General features: G+C 51.9%; 2 protein-coding genes across 9 annotated transcripts in view; one reads left to right on the forward strand and one right to left on the reverse strand.

Moving 5' to 3' along the window:
* Positions 1-785: 785 nt before the first annotated feature.
* Positions 786-15101, forward strand: SLC5A11 (solute carrier family 5 member 11). 3 transcript variants are annotated; one of them, XM_027656474.1, is made up of 17 exons: positions 815-879; positions 1707-1768; positions 2908-3084; positions 3964-4035; positions 4685-4789; positions 5009-5068; positions 5579-5683; positions 7135-7240; positions 8155-8235; positions 8564-8769; positions 9552-9687; positions 10027-10134; positions 10524-10674; positions 10884-11052; positions 11139-11354; positions 12456-12600; positions 14030-15101. In XM_027656474.1, exons 3-17 carry the CDS (start codon positions 2953-2955, stop codon positions 14245-14247), a joined length of 2010 nt encoding a protein of 669 aa, XP_027512275.1. In that variant the 5' UTR covers positions 815-879; positions 1707-1768; positions 2908-2952; the 3' UTR covers positions 14248-15101. The 3 variants fall into 3 exon arrangements, with proteins under 3 accessions (XP_027512276.1, XP_027512275.1, XP_027512277.1); XM_027656475.1 differs by lacking the exon at positions 1707-1768 and having other exon boundaries at positions 786-879; XM_027656476.1 differs by lacking the exon at positions 12456-12600 and having other exon boundaries at positions 14030-14180.
* Positions 15102-15379: 278 nt separating this feature from the next.
* ARHGAP17 (Rho GTPase activating protein 17) overlaps positions 15380-22881 on the reverse strand; it is a 42719-nt gene continuing 35217 nt past the window's right edge. For 4 of the 6 annotated variants that reach the window (XM_027656470.1, XM_027656466.1, XM_027656471.1 and 1 more), the window contains 3 exons: positions 21610-21773; positions 20533-21138; positions 15380-16345 (listed from right to left, as the gene is read on the reverse strand). In XM_027656470.1, the coding sequence (XP_027512271.1) occupies positions 16215-16345; positions 20533-21138; positions 21610-21773 (901 nt within the window). In that variant the 3' untranslated portion in view covers positions 15380-16214. Of the gene's footprint in view, positions 16346-17521; positions 17567-19530; positions 19555-20532; positions 21139-21609; positions 21774-22881 lie in introns of all 6 variants that reach the window. The other 2 variants (XM_027656469.1, XM_027656468.1) reach the window with 2 other exon arrangements.

Consider the following 22881-nt stretch of genomic DNA (forward strand, 5'->3'; position numbering starts at 1 on the left):
TTCTCTGGGCAACCTGTGCCAGGGGCTCACCACCCTCACAGGGAAGAATTTCTTCCCAATATTCCATCTAACCCTGCCACTCTCAGGTTAAAACATGCCCTTAGGGGGTCACCTACAGTAAAATTCCCATTGGTAACTCCACTGTTGGGACATGGATTAAGTTTGTGTGAGGACAGTGCTCATGCTCCATCTGCCCTCCCAGCCCGGGGGTTACCTGCTCAGCAGGGGCTTCTCAGCAGTGCTGCCTCGGGCTCCACACACCCAAATCCAGGGGTTTGTGAGCTGCCTCCTGCCATGGTCTCTGTGCTGAGAGATCCCTCTTCAGCATCACTCTCTGTGTGTTTGGGCCCCAGTGGTTTATCAAACAGATGATGCTGAAGACAAATCTCCTGCCTGGCCCAGAGGGGGATTTGATTCTGGGATTAACCTACAGCCTCAGCAGTGTGTTACAAATCCCAGCCCGGATGGATCCTGCTCTTTGTAAGGCTCAGGCATAAACACAGGGACAGGACCAGTGGTCAGCTCCTCCCTGTGCCACGGGCTGTCAGCTCCAGAGAACATCAGCACGGATTTTTTATTGTTCTGTGTCCCTTCTGTAGCTGCACAGATTGCTTAAGAGAATGGCACTCTGTGGAGTTTGACCCGGGAGCCCTGATAGTGAAAATAATACACTTCTCACCAGAGCCACGGGAGACCAAAAGAGTAACTTCGGTCAATTAGTTTAACTTTGACTATAAATATTCCTTCTCATTCCTTGTGACCCTGTTAACAGCTCCGCTGGCAAACCCCGATTCTCTGGCAATATTTAAGCTGCCTGTCAGTTGGCAGAGCCCTGGTGGTGCCCGGCGCGGGGAGCAGAATAAGACCCAGCTGAGCACAGTAAGTTTCCTTTCGGCTTCTACCTCTAGTCGGGGAGCTCCGGTCGGGTTCGGGGCTGGTGCTGGGCTGCTCTCGGCCTGGGGGAGCAGTGGTGTCTGTAGGAGGTGGATGGACCTGGGAACGCTTTAAAAAAACCTGTTGAGGAGGCATTTAGAGCGCCACGGTGCCGACGGGTTCCTCGAGAGCCACGTGGGCTGCGTCCCCCCGGCACCGTCGATAAAGGGCAGCTTCAGCGGCTTCATTTCAATGCCACGGATGTTCCTTCCTCACAATCTCTGGCGAGGAAAGCGCCGCCGCCTGTGCCAGGCACCGAGGGAGAGCAGGCTGTGAGCTGAATTCACAAAACGGGCAAAATTTCCACTGGGCCGTGGCAGAGTTGGGACCTGGAACCAGAGCAGCCGCCTCTGCTGTTTTCCTACCAGCAGCCCCTGTGCTGGCTCGGGAGTGCAGGAGGAGCTTAACAGGCACCTGTGTTCAGCTCTGGGAATCTCCCCTGGAGTGCATCCCACCTCTCCATGTTTACTGACAGGCACAAGATGCCTGCAGAGCTCTGCCCTGCTCCGCACATGTTTCGGAGGGAGCAGACATGACCCTGCCCACCCGTGTGGCTGAATCCCGAGTGTGAGCGAGCGTGTGGAGCTGCAGCACTGGCTGCCCCTCCAGTGCAACCCAGGGTGGGACTTTGATGACCCTTGTGGGTCCTTTCCATGATTCTGTCATCCTATGGCCTCCCGAAACAGCAGTATCAGAGGGAAAGTGGGAGGTGTCAGAGTGGGGTTAGCAACTTCCCCAGGCTGACATACCAAACCCTGTTTTTCTTTTCCTAGTTAGAGGATAAGCATGCCAGTAAAAACTCGGCAGCAGCCAAGACACATTGGCTCTTAAAGAGGTAAGATAGCACTGATCTGGTCATCAGTGCTCTGCATCCTTGCCAGGCAGAAGCTCCCAAGAGAGCGAGATCCAGGGGGTTTGTAAGGCACAGAAAAGGCTCTGTCAAGGTGCTGCAAGTCCCTGCACCTCAGCACCGGGTGAAGCCAGTGGCAGTTGTGACACACGTGGCTGTGGGACAGGTCCTGGTCCGGGCTGTGCCGCACTCCCGGTGCTCAGAGGCAGAACTCGTTTGGCTGCTTGTCCCATCTCGTGTGCCGAGCGCCCCGGGCTGCTGCAGGTCATCCCTCACCCCACCTTCTTCAGCTTTTTGCGGGGGGTAGGCTTATAAGTGTCTCCTTACAAGTGCAAGAGAGGCCTAAGGACACGGGCAGCTGCACAGGCAGGGACCAGCAGACACCCAGCACGGCTGTCCCGGTGACACCGGGGCTGGGGCCAGGGCTGAGCCGGGGAGAGGCAGTGCCAGGGCTGGTGAGTGCTGGTCCTGCTCCTCTTTGGAGGAACCATCTCCTTGGCTCAGCAGGGTAAGAGGAATGATCCCAAACCTGCTCTGTGCGGCACTGAGGGTTCTCTGGGGACTGACAGCAGCCACTGCCAAAGCCAGGGGCTGTCTGAGGTGGCCCTGGATGCCACTCACCTCCTGTCCTGCTCTCAAAGTGTGGCTGAGCCGAGCTGAGGGGAGGAGGAAACTGCTGGAGCAGTTCATGTGCCTTCACCTCCCACGGCTCGTCACCAAGGGCTTCACACCAATGGCTCTCCATGGGCACAGTTCTGGCAGCAGCTGCTCCCTGAGGCCAGTCCTGCAGCGCTGCAGCAGTGGGACCCTCAAGCTCTCATCACCAGCTCTGCCACATCCCGCTCCTTTCCTCCTCGTGTTTCGGCTGTTTCTACCTTCTCTCTAACGCACCTGTTTCTCCTCAGCTAGAAAATTGGATAAGAAATCCCACCAAGCCGTGCTGTCCTGACTGCTGGCAGCATCTCCACATCTCAGAAAGGGTGAAGTCAAGTGGCAGAGACAAGACCCTTCCCCACAGCTCGGGCACGAGCAGCTGGAGCCAGAGCTGAGAACCCTGAACTCCTGAAGGAACCTTCCCTGGGCTGCCACATCCTCCTCTAAGGATGTCACCTGTTCTTTAACAGGTTTATGCACCAGGACCAAGGAGTGCTCAGCCTGCCTGGGAAGCCATGGAGCCCACCAGTGTCCCCCCGGCCTCTGTGACCCCCTCGTGGGACGCGTTCCCCCAGCAGACGCTGGAGCCCGTCGACATCGCTGTCCTCGTGCTCTACTTCCTCTTCGTCCTCGCAGTCGGGCTGTGGGTGAGCAAACATTGTTAAAACCTTCCTGTGTGCCTTGTTAGGCTGAAAAACATGGCCTCAAATTATTTTACTTTGGCTGGAGTCAGGCTTCACTTCGCTGGATTCAACTGAACAAGTGCAAAGAGGGAGTTTACAGGTTGTTCCCCTGACCTTGGCCTGGGGAAGTGTCCTGACTGCTCCATTGCAGAGCTGGTCAGCCCTCTGTTTGCCAAGGTTTTGAGAACCCTTGTGAGGAAGAGGCTGTCTGGGTACACAGTATTGCTAATAATAATGTTTTGTTCATCCAGGAAGGAATTGCTGTGCTATAAATCACCTGTGCTTGTCCACAGGGGTCCCGACAGCAGATTCCATAAATTAAAAACGCTGTCTGTGTATAATTAAGGCAGAAGGACATCCTTTGGCATGGCTTTTGTAACAGCAAGAGCACAACCTGGCTGTCAGGAGGCAGAGATGAATAGCTGCTCCCCTCACACGCAGTGCATAACTCCCAGGGTATTGCATGAATCTGTCTGAGGAAGAGGAGTCCGTGGGTCATACATGCCATGTCAAGCATTCCTCCTGGCTGCACCTAATACCTGTGGATTCCACAGTTCTTGTCCAAAAGTATTTGCCTTCCTTTCTGATCTGGAGGGACTTATTTTGCTTATCACAGAAACATTCAATCAGGATGCTGAGATGATGGAAAAGTTTGTGCATGGCTCAGGGCACTGGTTGGTCCCATCCCTCCTCCCCCAGGGTTTCCCAACAGCAACTGTCCTTCAGGAAACCCTTCGCTCCCATCTGATGACAGTTCAGTGTCCTGTGGGGAAATCTCTGGGTGATGCCCTGAGCAGCCCCCAAACGATGGCTGAATCCCTGTCCCTGTTTTCTGCTCCCCAGTCCATGTGGAAGACGCAGCGCAGCACCGTCAAAGGCTATTTCCTGGCGGGAGGACAGATGGTCTGGTGGCCTGTGAGTATCTGTGTGGTCACTCTGCCTGTGCCCCTGGGCTGCAGCCACACTGACCAGCACCTCTGCCCACGCAGAGCTGGTTTGTCCAAACAGAAGTAAATAAATAAACATCACTCCCATGTTTTGCAAAGACCCAGTTACACACTGGCTTTTTGCCCCTGCATTTGAGACTGGGGAAGTGGAGCTGATGCAGGGAGAGGGCCAGCCTGATGCCTCACAAAGCCTGGCTGCTCTGGAGAGTTCCACAATTAACTGGGGGGTCCCCATTGTGAACACAGCTTTGTGTTGAGCCAGTCTGCTGGCTGGGGTGTCTCCTTTGGGCTGGTCCCTCAGGATGTGCTGATACCAGGACCTGACATTTCTACCTGTTCCCTCCACCTTCTGCTCTGCTCTCCTGCAAGAGATTCAGATGCTGTTTTGGAAGGAGCATGATCCTGAACATGCCCACAAATAGGCAGTGAATGGTGAAAGAAGCTGGACAGAGGTGCCAGAGCCACTGAACCTGTAGGCAAAAGAAGAAGGTGGCAGAGGGTGGCAAGGATTTAATTTCCTCCGTGGTCATGAGTGGGGAACAGCATCACTGTGCTCTCACCAGGCTGAGAACAACGCCCTGTGCCAGGGCCAGACCTGATTAGCTGTGTTTCTCCAGGTGGGTGCATCCCTGTTCGCCAGCAACGTTGGAAGTGGACACTTCATTGGCCTGGCTGGGTCAGGAGCTGCCTCGGGAATTGCTGCAACAGCCTACGAGTGGAATGTGAGTGTGCACAGGGCTGGAGAGCCCTCCCCGTGCTGGACAGGGGGGCCCAAGGAGTCACCACAGCAGGGCACAGCCCTGGCACCTCTGGCACTCCAGATCCTGCTGCCTGAGCCTGAAGTCGCCAACTGTGGGGGAGATGAGTCCCTGTGTCCCTGCTGATCCACGGGATCAGAGCCTGGACCTGCCTCTCTGACCTCCCTTTCCCATGGTTTGCAGGGGATGTTCTGTGTCCTGGTGCTGGCCTGGCTGTTCCTGCCCATCTACATCGCATCGGGGGTAGGTCGGGGGTGTTGTGTCCCTCTGCTGTTCCTCTGTACCACCGGTGTGCCTCGGGCTGCACCTCTCCTGCTCTGCCTGTGGCTCCTGCACTGAGCCATCTGGACAGGAGCCGCCTGCTCCTGTGGCTGCTCCTGTGGCTGCTCCACTGTCCAGGCTAACGGGCAGCAGAGCTGCTCCCTGGGGCCAGCACGGTGGGTTTGGGGGGTCAGACTGCTCTGTAGCCCCTGGCAATGGGTAGAGTTGCTCCTTCTCCTGAGGAGATGGATGGACACCCCTGTATCCTGGTTTATAGTGAGCCCTGTGCCAGACATCACAGCAAAACCAGTGCTTGCTAAGCTGCTGTGCTGGCCTCAGTCAGCAAGTGAGAGCCAAATACCAACCCAGGGCAGCTCTCAGGGCCCTTCTGGTCTCCTACCAGTGCAAACACCCACATGGCTCCCTGGGTGAGCCCTTGGCAGCTCTGGGAACAACCACGTCCCCCCTCCCCTGAGCTGTGTCTCTCCACAGGTCACTACCATGCCCGAGTACTTGAGGAAACGTTTCGGAGGAAAAAGGATTCAGGTGTTCCTGGCAATCCTCTACTTGTTTATCTACATCTTCACCAAAATATCAGTAAGTAGAAAAAAAGGGAAATGGCTTGAATTTGATTCACTTTGGAAGCGTGGGCTGAGCAGTGAGGCTGAGAAATTCAACCAGTGGCACTTCCCTGGGTGAGCAGAGAAGGGTTTATTATCAAAATGCCCAAGGAAGAGAGACTGTAGTTGTTTTGAGAACCAACTCAAAAAAGAACAATTTCTTTTTTTGCCCATTAAGCACCTGAATGCCTGAAACTGTTCCCATTCTGATCCTTGCTCCTCCACAGTCCTGAACAATAATTCATGGAAAGGTAGAGCTGTGACTGTGGATGAGGTTGTTGTTAGATTTCGCTCACCCAGTTTTTCCCCTTTTGCCCATTTATTGCCTGTGCAGACACCAGGTGCTGTTTTTTAGGATGGAGAATGATGTAGGAACTGGTCTAGGGTTAGGAGAAAAGTGTTCAGTGATTTTTTGCACCTGTTTGAATACATAACTGAATCAACTCTTGCACAACACCTTGGTGGCTGTTCATTAACAGCCCAGCAGGGCACGGATCCGTGAAAATAGATCCCTGCTGGGGCTTCTCCTGCACAGAGGGGCCACAGTGGGACATGGTGTGTGACCCTCCCTCTGTCCCCCTGAAACTTTCAACAAAGGGAAATGGCTTTAAACTAAAAGGGTGTAGGTTTAGATTAGATCCTGGGAAGCAATTCTTCCCTGTGAGGGTGGGGAGGCCCTGGCACAGGTTGTCCAGAGAAGCTGTGGCTGCCTCATCCCTGGGAGTGTCCAAGGCCAGGTTGGGCAGTTGGAGGAGGGCTCAGGTTCTCCTCTAGATAAGACTGACTATTTGATGGAATGCCTGATAATACGATTCCTGTGTTCAGGATGATTTTACACCTGCCTGTCCTCCTGTGGTTGGCAGTTTGCCTGTCCTAAACTCTCCCAAACCGCAGCATTTTCACGTAGCTGCAGAGCTGGTTGGTCAGGGCTGGGCCCAGCCCCGAGGACACTTTTCCTGGTGAACTCCCTGTCCCCATGGCAGCAGGGAGGAATCCACAGATGGATGCTGAGGTGCCTGGGGAGTTTGCACCAGGTGCCCCAGTCCCCCCCCAGCCCAGCCCAGCTCCCCCCCCTGCTCACTGGTGCTCAGGGGAAGAGATAAGCTCACCCCACCCAAATGCCTTTCTCACAGAGAGCTGTGCACGCTCTCCTTCCTGTGACAGCCCCATCCTCCCCTCACTGTCACCCCTGTGACCAGCAATAACAATGAACTGGCTACAGAGTGACCTGTGCCTGGCCCTGCTGGTGGAGGGCAGGGAGGCAGGGGCTGGGGCTGCAGGGGCTGTGCCCAGGGGATCTGGGGGGTCACGAGCAGCTCCAAGCCAGGCTGGGCCCAGCACAGGAGATGGCTTGGCCAGCTGAATGTCCACTCTTTGAAGGGCCTGGTAATGCCATGGCTGCAGCTGTGCCACTGTCCTTTGCTGCAGGTGGACATGTACGCCGGGGCCCTGTTCATCCAGCAGGCCCTGCACTGGGACCTGTACCTCGCCGTGGCGGGGCTGCTGGCCATCACTGCCATCTACACCGTGTCGGGTACGTGCCAGGGCTCCCCACCACACACCCTGCCAGTGTCCCAGGCCAGGCTGGATGGGGCTTGGAGCAACATGGGATAGTAGAAGGTGTCCCTGCCGATGGCAGGGAGTGGGACAAGATGATTTTTAAGGTCACTTCCAACCCAAACCATTCCAGGATTCTGTGATTCATGACATGCACCGTGTCCCTGTGGTAGGAGTCCTGCATCCCTGCATCCCCTACAATCTGGTTCTGCCATAAATATGGATACTGAGGGGGGGGAAGCAATTGAAAACTCCCCTTTTTAGAAAAAAATTGCCAGGTGAGAGTAAGGGAACCTCCCTCACAGGCCACCCTAGGTGGGATCATGTCAGCCCTGCTTTAAGGAGCAGCTCTGCTCCAGTCCAGGCATTTTCAGGATCCGTTTTCCTCGGGCTCTCTGGAGGTGTGAGGGATTTACAGGACAATGAGCCGTGTAATGTGGAAAGACTCCAGTCTTGGATGCCCTTTCAGGGCTTATGAGTGGCCAAATGGAAAACAGCCACGCACGGAGCAAGCAGAGATCCCAAACAAAGAAAGGTTATTGCTTTCCCAGTGCTCACCCCCAATGATGAAAATCACCACCCCCCCCCCTTTCTTTCTTCTCCTCCTTTTGCAGCTTGGGCTTTGTTTTGGAGTTTTTCCATGTATTTCCCGTAGAATTATTTCTATTGGACTTCAATGTTTAGTGACCAAATGGTGACTCATGATGATTCAAACCACTGGAAATTCCAGCCAAAGTGTCTTTGGCCAAACTGCCCCTCAGCAGAGTGAGAACCCCCTGGCCAGGCTGGGGGCTCAGCTTGTGCTGCTGGGCAAGAACTTCTGCAAAGTGTGAGCTGCTCCAACAGAACAAACCCAGTTTACCCCAGTGTGGTGCCTCTCTGCTCCCCCAGGTGGCCTGGCAGCCGTGATCTACACCGATGCTCTGCAGACCCTCATCATGCTCATCGGGGCCGTGACTCTCATGGTCTTCAGTGAGTGTTTCCCTGGGGGTTTATCACTAAAAATATGATAAAAGCTTTACCAAGTTAAATAATAGGAAGAAATCCCTCCCTGTGAGGGTGGGGAGGCCCTGGCACAGGTTGCCCAGAGAAGCTGTGGCTGACCCTGGATCCCTGGAAGTGTCCAAGGCCAGGTTGGACGGGGCTTGGAGCAACCTGGGATAGTGGGAGGTGTCCCTGCCCATGGCAGGGGGTGGGACTGGATGACCCCTTGTGTAACATTACCCACAGCCAACTAGACACTGAAATCAGAGTTCTGACCTGGGAAGATGCAACAACAGCTTCTCATGACCCGTTTTAGGCTTTATTGAAGTCGGTGGCCTGGAAGGTTTGCAGACAAAATACTTCAGTGCCATTCCCAGCACCCGCAAGGAGAACAGCAGTTGTGGCTTGCCCAGAGAAGATGCTTTTCACATCTTCAGAGACCCTGTTCACTCTGACCTTCCCTGGCCAGGAGTTTTGGTGGGAATGACCATCCCATCCCTGTGGTACTGGTGCACAGACCAGGTGGGTCCCTGTTTGTTTCTTTGGTTGGTTTCAAGAAAACGCTGTTGGTTGTTTGAAGCTGATTACAAACCTTGGGGTTGCAACATAACCTGGATTGATTTACTGTTTCTTATGGGAATTTAGTAAAATCTGGTTGCTTCAATACTAAAAATGCAAAACTTGATATGCACAACTGAGTGTTGGGAGTCATCTCAACATCAAAAGGGGTGAGAATGTGTTTGTGAGTCAATCCCAGTCTACAAAGATTTTTTTGGTTGGTTTGTTTTCTAACTTGAACCTTTCACTCCTTGCAAACCACCTGTGAATTCCCCTTCTCAACTTTCCAGGGGTCTGTCTCCCATCCCTCCTAGTGACACCATCAGAGCCAGGAAGATGAAGCTCTAAGTCACCTTTTTATGTTGCTATTGTGTTTTCTTGTTCTTTTATTTAACTCACTCTGCTCATTTCAGACTCTGTCCTGCTGCTGCCTTGGCCAGGCTTATCCGTAGGGTCAGGGAATTCCCCAGTGCAGGAAGAACAGAAAATTCTGAGTGTGCTCAGCTGGGGATGAGGTTCTGCAGCACAGTGTCCTGCCAGGCTCAGCTGGGATGGCACAAGCAGTGCCTTTCAGGTCTGTGTTCCTGTAAGGTGCTCAGGATCCAAAACAACCATAAAGCCACAGCCAAGCCGTGTGATCACCCGTCTGGGACTGCCACAGCTCAGTGGAGATCAAAGTCGGGATCGCTCCATCCCAGCCAGCTCCTCACTGCTGGCAGCCAACCAACCCATTTCTTCATTCCTAGGTCATTGTTCAGAGGTCCCTTGCTGCCAAAAACCTCTCCCACGCCAAAGGAGGCTCCTTGATGACCTCCTACTTGAAGATTTTGCCCCTCTTTATGATGGTAATGCCAGGCATGATCAGCAGGGTTCTCTTCCCAGGTAAGTGCTGAGGGAGAGATCTGTTCCCTCTCTCTGGCTCTGCCTCCTCCACAGAGCTGGAGCACCTTTACTGAATAAGTTGAGAGGTTCCAATGCATCAAATGCCCAGTATATGAAAAAATTTTCTTCCAGTTACAATCTGGAGAATGCAGATCCTGCTACAGCAGCCCCAGACATCCCCATGTTGAGATGGTCCTCTGCCATTTCCTGGAAGCTTCCCAAGCTCTCCAGTATTTTCCTTAAAAAGCAGTTTACAGCATTCAGCAGAGTAACTTGTTTAGACACATGGTTTATTGTGGCTGGGGAATGCTGCCTCTCATTCCCCACTGCTTATTTCAGATCTGGTGGCTTGTGCAGATCCGGAAAATTGCCAAAAAATCTGTGGCAACCCCTCTGGCTGTTCCGATATCGCTTATCCCAAGCTGGTGTTGGAGCTTCTGCCTGTAGGTAAGAGCTGGTGCTGGCACTGGTGGGTTCTGTACACTCCAACCACAGGTTGAGTGAGAGAAGTTCAGAGAGGAAAATACCCTGAAACTCATTTCAGTGGGGTTTCTGTTGGGTTTGGTGACAGAGTGGCAAAGGGCAGTAGGAAACAGGAGAGATAGGGGATGATGCCCTATCCAGAGTCTCATTCAGTCAAATCTGGATAAGAGATAAAGCACAGATGTTTAACAATGAGAATCAAGGGCTAAAACTTCCCTATCACTGTTATTTTAAAATTGGAGCTAAAACCACTGTGAAAAGTCTGTTCTAGCTCATAGAAGACCTCAAGGTCACCCTGCAGTGGAGCTGCTGGGGGTCCCTCAGGGCAGCTCTACTTCTCCTTCTGTTTCCAGGACTCAGGGGCCTGATGATGTCAGTGATGATAGCAGCTCTCATGTCCTCCCTGACTTCCATCTTTAATAGTGCCAGCACCATTTTCACCATGGACCTCTGGAAACACTTCCGTCCGCGTTGCTCCGAGTGGGAGCTCATGATCGTCGGCAGGTACGGACGACTGGGACGTGTCAGAGACACACCTTGGCACAGCCTGCTGAGGGAACACCTTCACCCTGCACAGGCCGGGGGGAGGACCAGAGTGGAGTTATGAGTTATGGCTGTGAGGCAGCTCAGTCAGAGTCTCACATGCTGAGCAACTGGAAAAGAACATCCCACAGTAAAGATGCCCACAGTAAAGGCATCCTTGTCTTGCCCAGGGTCTTTGTGCTGCTGCTCACTGTGATCTCCATCCTGTGGATCCCCTTGGTGCAGGCTGGCCAGGGCGGGCAGCTCTTCATTTACATCCAGTCCATCAGCTCCTACCTGCAGCCACCCGTGGCCATGGTGTTTATCCTGGGCTGCTTCTGGAGAAGAGCCAACGAGAAGGTAACTGCTCCACTGGAGCCTGGCCAGCCCCGGGTCCGGGGCGGGTGCTGCTCCTCGCTCCAGCACAGAATTCCCTTCCTTTGCAGGGCGCCTTCTGGGGGCTGGTGGTGGGGCTGCTGCTGGGCGTCGTTCGGCTGGTGCTGGACTTCATCTTCCCCGAGCCCCGGTGCGGCGAGGCCGACGCCCGGCCCGGCGCGGTGAAGTACATGCACTACCTGTACTTCTCCATGGTGCTGGCGGCCGTCTCCACGCTCACCGTGCTGCTCGTCAGCGTGGCCACCGAGCCCCCCGCCCCCGAAATGGTGCGTCACCTCTCCTGCTTGCTTTGCTTATGTGCTTGCCAGGATGCCCCACGTTCCACCCGTGGGAATAATGTGGGGAGAAATAAGCTGGAGATGGAAGTTTCCATTCGTCCTTTATTTATGACCACACTTGTAGCAGCAACCCCTGCTCTGCTCCGGCACCTCTGCTGCCGCCTCTGATTTGGGTCCCATAAATCCCACCCTGGAAACTGCTCAACAGTAGATGCTACCAGGAGCTGTTGTTCAAGCACGTGTGTTTAATCCATGACAAATTAGCCTTTTTCCCTCTATTTTCCAAGAAATTCCAGCTTCTGGGTCATCTTTACCAACTCTCTTACTAACTTAGTGAGGAACCATTTTTACTCGCAGGAAAGAGAAACCCAGGGCACAGAGCACAACTCCTCTGAACCAGGTTTGTGCCAGTTTGACTATTTTCAGTAGATGTACTGAGGCTACAGAGAAACAGAAGGAGGGGCAGGGGAGCTGGAGGGATCATGTGGCAGCACATCCTCTTGCTTCAAGACAGGACCAACCCAAAAGTCCTGGTGAACTCAGAAATCCCCAGAGAGGGAGATGCCCCAGAGGTGTGTGATCAGTCCAGAGCTCACCTGCCCTCCCTGTAGCAATTTTTTCCTCATCTTCTACGTGAATCTTTCCAGCTTCATGTTGTGCTCATCCCTCTCTATCCACACTATTGCTGAGAACATCCCTCTTTAATGAGTCTTTCAGATATTTGAAGAAAACAATCCTACCTGTTGTCTCTTCTCAACAACCCCACTTCTTTGAGCCATCCCTCCTGGCCACAATTTCCATTCTTTTTGCTCCTTCTTGACTCACTCTCAGCCTGCACCCAGGGATGGGCCCACAGAGAAATGTCCCCTCAGTACAGAGTGAAGACTCATCCTCCTGAGGTGGAGCTGTGCTGTTCCAAACCCCCTCTGACAGTGACTGTCACCCCACAGCCCAGCTCGGCTGTTCCCCTGCTCCTCAGAGCAGGAGGGCAGATTTCAGCCCAGCCACGTGTTCTCCCTGCAGGCAGCCCTGGGGCTCCTTTGGGCACCGTGGCAGCAGTTTCTTTAACACCCCTCTTCATGCCATCAGATAAGTCGGCTCACCTGGTTCACGCGTGGGGACCCACCGCCCAAGCAGGACCTGGCAGTCGGCCCCTGCCCCAGCGACGCCGAGCGCCCCGCTCTCCAGCTTGAGCTAAACATTGCCTCTGGCAGTAGTGCAGAGGAGAAGAAATGTAAGTGCTCCAACGTCGTGCTCAGTAACCCCACACCCAACAACCCTTGGTGTTCGTAGAGGCTTTGAAGACGAGAGATGTTAAAACTCCTTCCTCTGGAATTCGTAGCTTCAGGGTGTGCTGAAAGAATCGTAGAATTAGAGAATCACAGAATATCCTGAGTTGGAAGGGACCCATCAGCATCATCCAGTCCAACTCCTGGCCTCGCACAGGACACCCCAACAATCCCACCCTGTCTCTCAGAGCATTGTCCAAACCCTCCTGGAGCTCTGGCAGCCTTGGGGCTGTGCCCACTGCCCTGGGGAGCCTGGTCAGTGCCCCAGCACCCTCTGGGGGAAGAACCTTTTCCTGATATCAAACCTAAACCTCCCTGACACGGCTCCAGCCCTTCCCTCAGGTCCTGTCACTGCTCACACAGAGCAGAGATCGGAGCTGCCCCTCCACTGCCCCTCAGGAGGAAGCTGCAGACTCCAGTGAGGTCTGACCTCAGCCTCCTCTTCTCCAGGTGGAGAAAGGCTTTACCTGACATTTTACCTAAGCAGGAGTTTAGTCTCTTTCCCATCTTTTGATGGCATTACTTAAGCTTGAAACCAAGGAGCTGGATGGGATACAGAGCCATGCCCGCTATCCCACGTCAGTGACCGGTGCTGTGGCACCTGCTGCCAGGAGAACTGGTTGGAGAAGGGGAGGGTGGAGGAAAACCACAGTTATGTTGATGAAATTCCATTTCTGTTTTTCAGCGGTGTTTTCTGATCGGCTCTAGCAGCAGGGAGAACCCAGAGCCCTGGGCCGAGCTCTTGACAGATCAGTGAAGGAGGATTTGCATTTTTTAAAACTTGTACTTGTCGGTATTAGGTACAACCATGTGCAGACCCACTGCATTCTCCAGTGATGATTCGAATCCCCTGTTTTTGCCAGGCTTGGGACCCTGTTTATGTAACATTGCAGCTTTTGCTGAGTGTTTCTTTGATCTATAAAAGCTGTTGTAAGTTAATGAGTTAGGGCACAGCTCTCCCACTGCTGGGAAGTCTTGAGTTTGCTGTGCACAAGCATTGCCTTCCTAGCACTTAGTCCTGTGTCCCAACCCATACCAGAGCTGGGCAAATTCAGTTTACATGTGCATGGCATGGAGAAAACCCCCCTGGCCTACAGCAGGGCCCTGCCCAGGGAGGCTGCCACAGCTCAGTTTTGAGGTTTGTTTTACTGTTCCCACGGCTTAAACTGTTGGGAACAGCAGAATCTGAGCTCAGGTACTGCAGCCCCAAAAGATGATGACTGAAGGGGTCCCTACAGCTCAGTGTAGTGAGTGTTCACTCAGACACCACTGGTGCATTTCTGCATCAAAACCCTTTGAACAGGAGCACACGGGACATTCCTGGGATTTGCTTTGTTGATGAGATTCATCCCTCACTCCTGACTCTCTTTTCAGGTGCGACTGAGGCCAAAGGGAGCTCGAAGCTGATGAGCACCTTCCTGTGGCTCTGTGGGATGGAGCACAGGCAGGAGGGCACCGAGAGCACAGCACCACCCAAACCTGAGCCCCTGCCCGTGGCTTCCCTGGAGAAGCCGCTGGTGAAACACATCCTCAACATCAACCTGCTCATCTGCCTGTGTGCTGGGGTCTTCCTCTGGGCATACTTCGCATAGCCAGGGGGATGCAAGTCCAGTGACATCAACTAATTTTAATTGGTGTAAATATTAATAACTAGCAGAGGGTTAATGTAATTTTAATGCTTTCTAAATTTTATTTCTTTATTTAAGAAGAAAGATCCTTCTTCCTAATCCCTTCCTTATTTGTAATGAGGGCCTGGCTTTGACCAGGGCTGAGTGCTTGGCACCAGCACTGTCAGACCCCAATTGGCCCCAAACAGCTGAGGAAGGTTTGGTTATTTTAAATATTTAAATTTCCTCTTCGGCATTAGAGCAGTGCCTGGAATTCAGGAAGTCTGGATTCTTTTCCTATTTATGCCTCTATAACCAGCTACAACCACTTGGGTCCCCTTTGGTTCAGCTTCTCCAGCCTTGAGGGGCGAGTGACAGCTCTGAGTGCCCAGAGGAGAGGCCAAGGCCTTGTCCACACTCTGTTGTATCTCACTGGTTCAGCTGTGCCTGTTCAGCCTCCTCTCTGTGTGCACCGAAAGCCGAGGGGCCCGTCCTGGGAGCTCCTGCTGAGTTACCTTTGCTCGTGGTCTGACGGTGACACCAACCAACACCCAGCATGGAAACTGCCCCACAGCTGCCTCCAGGGGCACCTGAAGGACCTAGACCAGCCCAAACCCAGCAGGTGCTGCCAGGGCAGGGGTGCCCAGGAGCAGCCCCTCATTGCCTGGGCCCCCCAGCTGTTCTGGGAGCAATCCAATGGAGAGCCCTGGGCCAGGAGCACCGATGCCTGTCCTGGCCCCTCGTCCGGGGCAGCCCGGGCAGGAGGGGGACGAGTCCCCTGCTCCCACCCTGGGGCCTTGTGTAGCTGCAGATAAACTTAATAAAGAGTGAGAGCTGCTCCCTGCCTGCCTCAGTCTGTGGGGATGGGGCTGCCAAGGCCTGGGGCGTAGTGTGGCCCCAGGCCCCTCTGGGGCTGGGTTAACGTGCAGCTGGGTGCAGTCTGTTTAACATGAATCTACACATCAAGGAATAAACCTGTGTGCATTCCCAGAATGCTTCCACTGCAGTCCTCAAGGAAAACCAAGCTGAGCAGCCAGTGAGTCCGAGCAACAAAGCCCAGGGGATCACTGTGACCTTCAGGGCCCACTGGAAGCAACAAAGCTAGAAAAAAGAAGCCTTAAGTTGACAAAAGACAATCTTTAATTTTATACGTGTTCACCCAACTGCTGAATCCAAACAGCTGCTTCAAAGTTCTTCCAAAATTCAACCGTTTGCAATAAAAGCACAAACCCCACTTCCACAGTTTCCTCGTGGAACAGTTGCCAGTTGCACATGAGTAAAACCAGGTTAATACAAATAACTATGAAATGAGGGTAACTACTGATCCTAAGTAGCAATGAAATTATTAAAGAGACAGAAAGTTCCTCCTACAGCACGACAGTCCTTCAAGGCACTGGATACATCCACAGTTTGACAGGGTGACTGATAACCAGCAGTCACCACCAGCACTCGGGCAGGGGGTTGGTTCATGGTTTAAGAAGAATGTGCAGCAAATCCCAGAGGGAATGTCCCTTGCGAGGCAGCTCCTGGTACGGGCTAAGAACTACAAATAAAATCTAACCGTGACATTAAAAGGATTATTTCCATAATACATACATGCACTTTAAATAACTAATGTTCTGCTTGCTTATTCTTTTGGAATTTCTGCTAATACCACCTGTATCAGCACTGATTACGCTTCCTAGGAGAGTTCCTGTAGGAATTCATTCCTTCCATCCAAGAGTTTGAAAACCCTTGTCAAGACACAGATCATCAAACTTCTTCTGAGCGGCTGAATCGGAGACTGGCCACAGGTTGGCCTTTCCCACCCAAATGAGTCCGTAAATCACATCTCCACGATGCCCCAGTCCCACCTGAGCACAGCTCTGCCATGTGGTCAGAAGAAGCTTTTCCCTGTTAGGTCTGAGGGTTTTCCCACCAGGGGAGGAGGCCGGGAAGCCGCGGCGCTCCCGTCACAGCGCGGTGCTCTCCGTGTCGGTGTCCAGGTCCAGCAGGAGGTGGTTGTGCAGCTCTCTGCTCGCCGGCTCCGGAGGAAGCTCTGAAGGAGGGTTTGGAAGTGGTTCTGGAATACTGGAATTAGAGTCTGCACAAAAAGGGAACAGCAAGTTTAGCAGCCGGGACAGGGCTGGTTCATTCACTCGGGTACTCCTGGGCATTTCCTTAGACACAGAAGGGAAAGGAAAGATCAACAAAGGCTCTTCCAACAGGGCTGGCACCCTGTGCAGGTGGGCACAAAGGCTGAGCCAGACTAAACAGCTTGGAGCTGCTTCTCCTACAGACCCTGGCTTAGCCCTGCACCCCTCCCCTGTGTGTAACAGGGCACATCATGGTCTTTGCCACTTCTAAGGGGAGGAGAATTTTGTTCAAGCCAAGGTGTCTAAGAAGGACCCCAAAATGCTGCATTTCTGGTGACTGACTGCCCTAGTAGCTAGAATTATAAGACCAGAAAAATCCCAAAGAGTTCAAAAAAGATAACTGAAAATACTGTCAATACTTGGGAAAGCTGATTTATAACATGCCACAACATCCCTTACTGCAACCCAGCAGCTGTTCCAAACAGAAAGTAATTTAGATCACTTAAATCAATAAAGAATCCAAATAAAGGCCTTATTTTCAAGCACAGGAGCACAGCCTCCCCTGCTCCTCTGAGCCCATCACAGCCTCACACAACCTGCAGGGATCTGTATTCCAGGATACTGTAATACAGCAGCTGGAATTCCATCATGTTCTGGCCTGACACTGATCAGGCAGTTAAACCACAGAATCCCAGAATAGTTTGGGTTGGAAGTACCTTAAAGCCCATCCAGTCCCACCCCCTGCCATGGGCAGGGACACCTTCCACTAGCCCAGGGTGCTCCCAGCCCTGTCCAACCTGGCCTTGGACACTTCCAGGGATGGGGCAGCCACAGCTTCTCTTCCAACCCCAACAATTCCACGGTTCTGTGGTACAGGGAAGGAGCATTTGTGACACCCCAGGGTTCAGTGACATCTGGTACAGAAGGAGGCTCTGCACCAAAAACACCCTGCCTAGATCTGTGTACATGAGACAGCACAAGTGACAGTGGGCAGTGAGACACCAAAGCCACACACACTCTGCCTGCAGCACTTTAGTAGGTTTAGTGAGAGCAGCAGCCACATTTGGGCCATGCCTGCCCAGGACACGAGGAAGCAGCTCCTGTGCCAGGGTTAGTACTGGGGTTAGCACACACATGATTATCAGTCAGCAACAGCTCTGGCCAATCAGGTGCCTTTTCCTTACCATTGAACTTGCCAATACAGTTCCTACTGAATGCTGGTCAAACATCTGGATTATTTAATAAAATTCTTGATTAGAATATTCTAAGGCTTATTCCTTTAACACCATAAATAGAATTTAAGGCACTGCTAATGCCCAGGATGTGGACAAAGGAATCAAGAGTACACTGAGAACAATTCAGAATTCCTGTTCTGGTATTATTATGAGGTCTGCTGGCAACTTAAATTTTGGCTTCTGTTGTTTCCTCGCTCTTTCAGGTTAAAATTAAAACCAGTGACTGCACATTGTGAATTAGGTGAGTCTATAGGTGCTTATATATGCAGGTGTAAATATTAGAGCACATACTCTTACGTGACAGGCAGTGGTGTTAATTCAGAATATTAATCCTTTAAAAACAGATTGATCTGGAAAAGGTGGATGCTCCTGCACAGTGTCCTGCTGGAGATGAGCCTGAGTATCACTTCAACTCTTCCCCAAGGGGTTTTTAGCAAAACTGACTGTATTTTCTAGGTCCCTTTGCCAGTTTTGGAGAGGATCCTTCCTCAGCAGCTTTCCTTTCCTGGAAACTTCTTTTTGTGTTTACAGTACACAACTTGGCCAATTTGCTATGGTTTGCACTTGAAAGGAGTGATATTAAGCTGTGCCCATCACTCCCCCCTGGCAGGTGCTTGCCTTGCCCAGTTCCAACTCCCCCACTAATGAAGCAGCCCCTGCACACCAGCTGGTTGGGATTTAGAAGTTAAGGATTCCTCCAGTTACACTGGGGAAAAACAAGCCCTCCCTGTTTGTCATCATTAAAGCAATTTCCTCAGAACCAGGAAAACCCCAAAATGAAAACACACACAGTCAAACTATAAAACACTTAGACAAAAAGGTTAAGTCTTTCCTTAAAGTTTGACTCCTTGGCACAGTTGCTGTTCTTTATTTAATTGTGTGTAGAAGTGCTGTAAAGATCCAGAGCCCAGCCTTATTTCTGAATTGAGCTTGGGATTTGTAATGTACTTAAATATACTGACAAAAACAATGAAGTACAATCAGGAAAAGTCAGTTATTTAAGAAGCAAAGCTACTTTTTAGTTGCATAAGCAGCTTGTTTACTGCTAATTTCATCATAGAATGGTTTGGGTTGGAAGTGACCTTGAAGATCATCCAGTGCCACCCCCTGCCAAGGGCAGGGACACCTTCCACTAGCCCAGGTTGCTCCAAGCCCCGTCCAACCTGGCCTGGGACACTTCCAGGGATGGGGCAGCCACAGCTTCTCTGGGCAACCTGTTTCTCCAACAGAAAAAAAAAACAAACCCAAACTATTTCCAGTGTGACTTCTCAATCCAGCACTGACTCCAGTGTCTTTGCTGCAAACAGCCAAATCTCGAGATGATTCCAAACACAGCCTTGCCTTTCCCAGCCTGCCATGCAGTTGTTCCCTCAGCAGGGCAGCAGCAGCATCCCCAAGGCCTTCCACCTGAGGAAGGTGTGCTTGGGGCTGGGACTGAGCACGGGTGCTATTAGTGAGGCTGGGGCTGCCACGTGCAAATGCCAACGTGTCACAGTGCAGGTGCTGCTGGGGCTGTTCTGCCACGGGTTTAGTCACAGCAACGTGGATTCTGCCAAATAAATTCCAAGTGGTTAAAAGTAACTGCAAACCTAAAGTGAGACCTACATTAAAATGTAACCATAATCCACCAAACTGCAGGAAAAACATGGGCTGCAGTATCTGCCTGCACTGAGGAGAACAAACCTGTTGGGAACGGGTCACTCATCGCACCTGACTTGGGAACTGGTTCTGGGGACTTTGCGCGAACTGTTACTTCTTGACAGGTACTTGTGGAGTAACAATGTTCACAGGACTATTAAAATGAAGCAGCAGAGGTCTCAAACCCTCTCACAGACAGAATGCTATGTAGGGATGAGATACACAGAGTTGACAGAGCACATGTTCCAAAGCGCATGTCCAAACTCAAGCTACAAACAGGAGCAGTTTAGCTGGTATTGCACATTTCTGTGAGTACAAACCTTATTCGCAGTAACCATCCCCACCTGTGAAGGCATTGGGGTAAAGCTGTTAGGCAACAGAATTGATACTTTGCATTCCAATACATTAGTCTAGTTCTAGAGCGGCAGTGTCATGGGAAAGTTTTAACCACTATTAATTATAGGTCGATTTAAAAGCATTAGTCTCTACATTCACTATCTCCTCCTTCAGAATTTCCCAGAATAAGCAGCAACTCAGCAGGAGAACATTTCAAAATCAGCTGGTTTTGAATGGCCTCAGCATTACATTTAAAAAAAATAAACTTAATTAATTAACTTTATTAACTTAGATTAATGTTATCCCTACCAAACTAGCAACTAGAAGCTTCATGAAGTTTTTGTGAGAAGAAAATGTTCCTCTTTACTTTACAATTCTTTCAGAACAGAAAGACTGCATTTACAATATGAAGCTCTGTAAGTACTGACCTAAGAAATACAGCTGAGTGTAAGTGAATCTTCAACTTCTGGATGTTCAACATAAAAGAGCATCAGAAGACTCTGTTCTCCTAAGGTTTTTAAAATATTCTCTGTGTGTTTTGCCTATTAGAACACGTGTCAGTGACCACTTTTGCCCTTTTCTTATCTTACTATGTGCTGAAATCCACTATCCTTGGCTACATCTTCTCCCTCCTCCAAATATTTGCTTTTTGGCAACAGATGTACAAGCAGAACTGCCTGCCAAGATCTGAGCGTGGAGACAGCCCCAGCGAGCTGCTATCAGTGTTCAGCTTTGGTGTTCAACACAAAAAATAATAAAACAAGCTCATCTCCACTTGCCCCCAAACCTTTCTGCCTCAGGAACGAAACCCTCGAACCCTCGTGTGCAGAGCAGTTGGCTGGGCACTTAACTGGAAATGAGCTATTTAGCATTTTAACGTTATTTGTGCTTTTCAGGCTTCCCCCCACATTCCTTTCCAGCAACAGGCACTACTTTCTTTATTTCCACTCCCCAAGGAGACACTGAATAGGGAAGGATCCACTCACCTGTGACTATTTTGGAAGCTGTTTGTGTGGGATTTGCAACAATCCCATCTCCAGGCAGCTGAGAGGGAGGGTGAGGCGGAGGGGGCACACTGGGTCTGTTCCTGGGTTTGGGCACGGGCCGTGGCCGGGGCAGGGTGCCACTCTGAGGTAAGGAGGGAGCCTGGGAGGGCTCTGGAGTCGCTGGCTGGGGCGATGGGGAGCTGCTGGGGTGCTTCCCCAGCGGGGGGGTGTCGGGAGGGGTCGGGGTCTGTGGCAGGGTGTAACAGGGCTGCTCTGGTCCGTGCTCGCTGCCAGCGCCGGGAGATGCTTGGCTGTTGGCTTTGGGCTGCAGGGGAGGAGTTGCCTGTGTTGGGGGCTGAGGGGGTGGGTGGCTGGGAGCTTGGATTGGGGAGAGGCTGCTGGAGTATCTCCGAGGTGCAGAAACCTGGGAGGCGGAGGTCTGGGCTGCTCCTTGGTTTGCATGTTGAGCAGGAGGAGAAGAGCTTCTGGCAGGTGGTTTTGGAGAGACAGAAGGTGGCTGAGCAGCTGGGGAAGAGCTTTGGCTTCCTGGCTGCCCTGGTGGGGGGTTGGCTGGTTTGGGGGGGGCTGGTGCCGGCTTTTTCACAGCTGTGGAGAGAAGAGGGAACACTTCAACATCATGGACTGTGGAACTTCTTACAGGGGCATGTAGGGACAGGCCAAGGGAGAATGGCTTCCCACTGCCAGAGGGCAGGGTGAGGTGGGATACTGGGAAGGAATTCTTCCCTGGGAGGGTGGGGAGGCCCTGGCACAGGTTGCCCAGAGAAGCTGTGGCTGCCCCATCCCTGGAAGTGTCCAAGGCCAGGTTGGACAGGGCTTGGAGCAACCTGGGCTGGTGGGAGGTGTCCCTGCCCATGGCAGGCGGTGGGATGACACCCCTATCAGCGTTCAAAGAGGGCAGAAGTCACAGAGGCTTTATGGCCAGGCCTCAGTGACATGCCAGCAGATCAACCCGCTGTCTGTAATAAGGGCAGAGACACTAATACAGTTACTTTAGTAACATTTTTGCAGGACATCAAGAGCTGGTACAGAGTGGCTTGAAAGGCAATGAAAACCCACCTCTCCTCAGCGCATGGGGACTGGGCCCTGCCGTGTTCTGGGGCTGGGTCACACAGAGCTGGCTGCTGCTGCTCCCTGCCTGGCCCGGGGCAGTGCCCGTGTGCCCCCCGTTCCTCACCGGGGGAGGAGTGGCTGCAGACGTGCTGTCCTTGGATTTTGAGGTACTGAAAATTAAAAGTCCTGCATTAGAAGATGATGATAACATGCCTTGCCCAGCTCAGCTGCACCTGTTCTGTTTTCATCACAAACTGTGCTACAGGTCAGATATCAGCAAACAGTTTTCATAGAAAGGGTTGTACAGCACTGGAAGGGGCTGCCCAGGGCAGTGGTGGAGTCCCCATCCCTGGAAGTGTTCAAAAAATGTGTGGATGTAGCTTGAGGACACGGTTTAGTGGTGAACATGGTGGTGGGTGCTGGCTGATGGTTGGACTTGCTGATCATCACTCATCTCTTTATATTTAGTCACCTGCAGCAATTTAGTCCTCAAAAGGAGTAACTTTCAGTCACATCTACTGGCACCTTTCAATCCTCATTTCTCCAGATGCTGTTAATAAAGTGAAAGTACTCGAACAGAGTCTGTGCAGATCTTAATGCAACTTTCAGACACTACCCCCGAGGTTTCGTTTTAGCTGCCTCTGCCACAAAAGCTCTGTGGAGGAAGAACTGGTCTGCAGGGGATTTCCACCAGCTGCTTCTGTAAGTTTGTCACCTGAGAACAAGCTTTATGCAAAAGTCAGTGCTGCATCCAACTCCACAGTGGGGCTTCACCCCCAGGTGCTGAGGTGGACGTTTGGAAGCACCACAGGTTTTACACGTGGTTTGTTGCACCTCTCAGACCACAGAAGTATTGAAAGCAAAGTGCTGCTTTCACCTCTCACGGAAGGAAGGCTCAGGTTACTGCAACTAGCCTTGGAGTCTAGGTCTATTCACCCTGGAGACACGACTGCAGAGCTTCCATAGTAATTAAATAGCACAAAACCTGGCTACAGTACTTGTCCTAAAGAAACTAATATTGAAGTATGACAAACTGACTTCCAGTTTTCTAGCAAGGAAGTCTGGTTATCACTAATACTTGCTACAGACAAATAAACAAACAAAACAAGAGACAATATCCAGATAACATGTGTAAGGAACAACAAACAAGACCAACAGGTATTGCCACTGGTAGGTTTTGTTCTTTCAGCAGCAAACTGATATCACCCTGTGTGCACACCTCTGCAGTATAACCAGCGAAGGTCACTGTGGGAAGCAGAAGTAGAGTCTTTTTTTGGT

Source organism: Corapipo altera, unplaced genomic scaffold (assembly GCF_003945725.1).
Source record: "Corapipo altera isolate COAL_440 unplaced genomic scaffold, ASM394572v1 104, whole genome shotgun sequence".
Taxonomy (NCBI): domain Eukaryota; kingdom Metazoa; phylum Chordata; class Aves; order Passeriformes; family Pipridae; genus Corapipo; species Corapipo altera.

Excerpts from the sequence above, each read along its gene's own strand:
- SLC5A11 (XM_027656475.1), top strand. The coding sequence starts at position 2,953 with ATGGAGCCCACCAGTGTCCCCCCGGCCTCTGTGACCCCCTCGTGGGAC. Across the intron at positions 4,790-5,008 it reads CAACAGCCTACGAGTGGAAT|GGGATGTTCTGTGTCCTGGT; the intron begins GTGAGTGTGCAC and ends CATGGTTTGCAG. Across the intron at positions 11,053-11,138 it reads GGAGAAGAGCCAACGAGAAG|GGCGCCTTCTGGGGGCTGGT; the intron begins GTAACTGCTCCA and ends CTTCCTTTGCAG.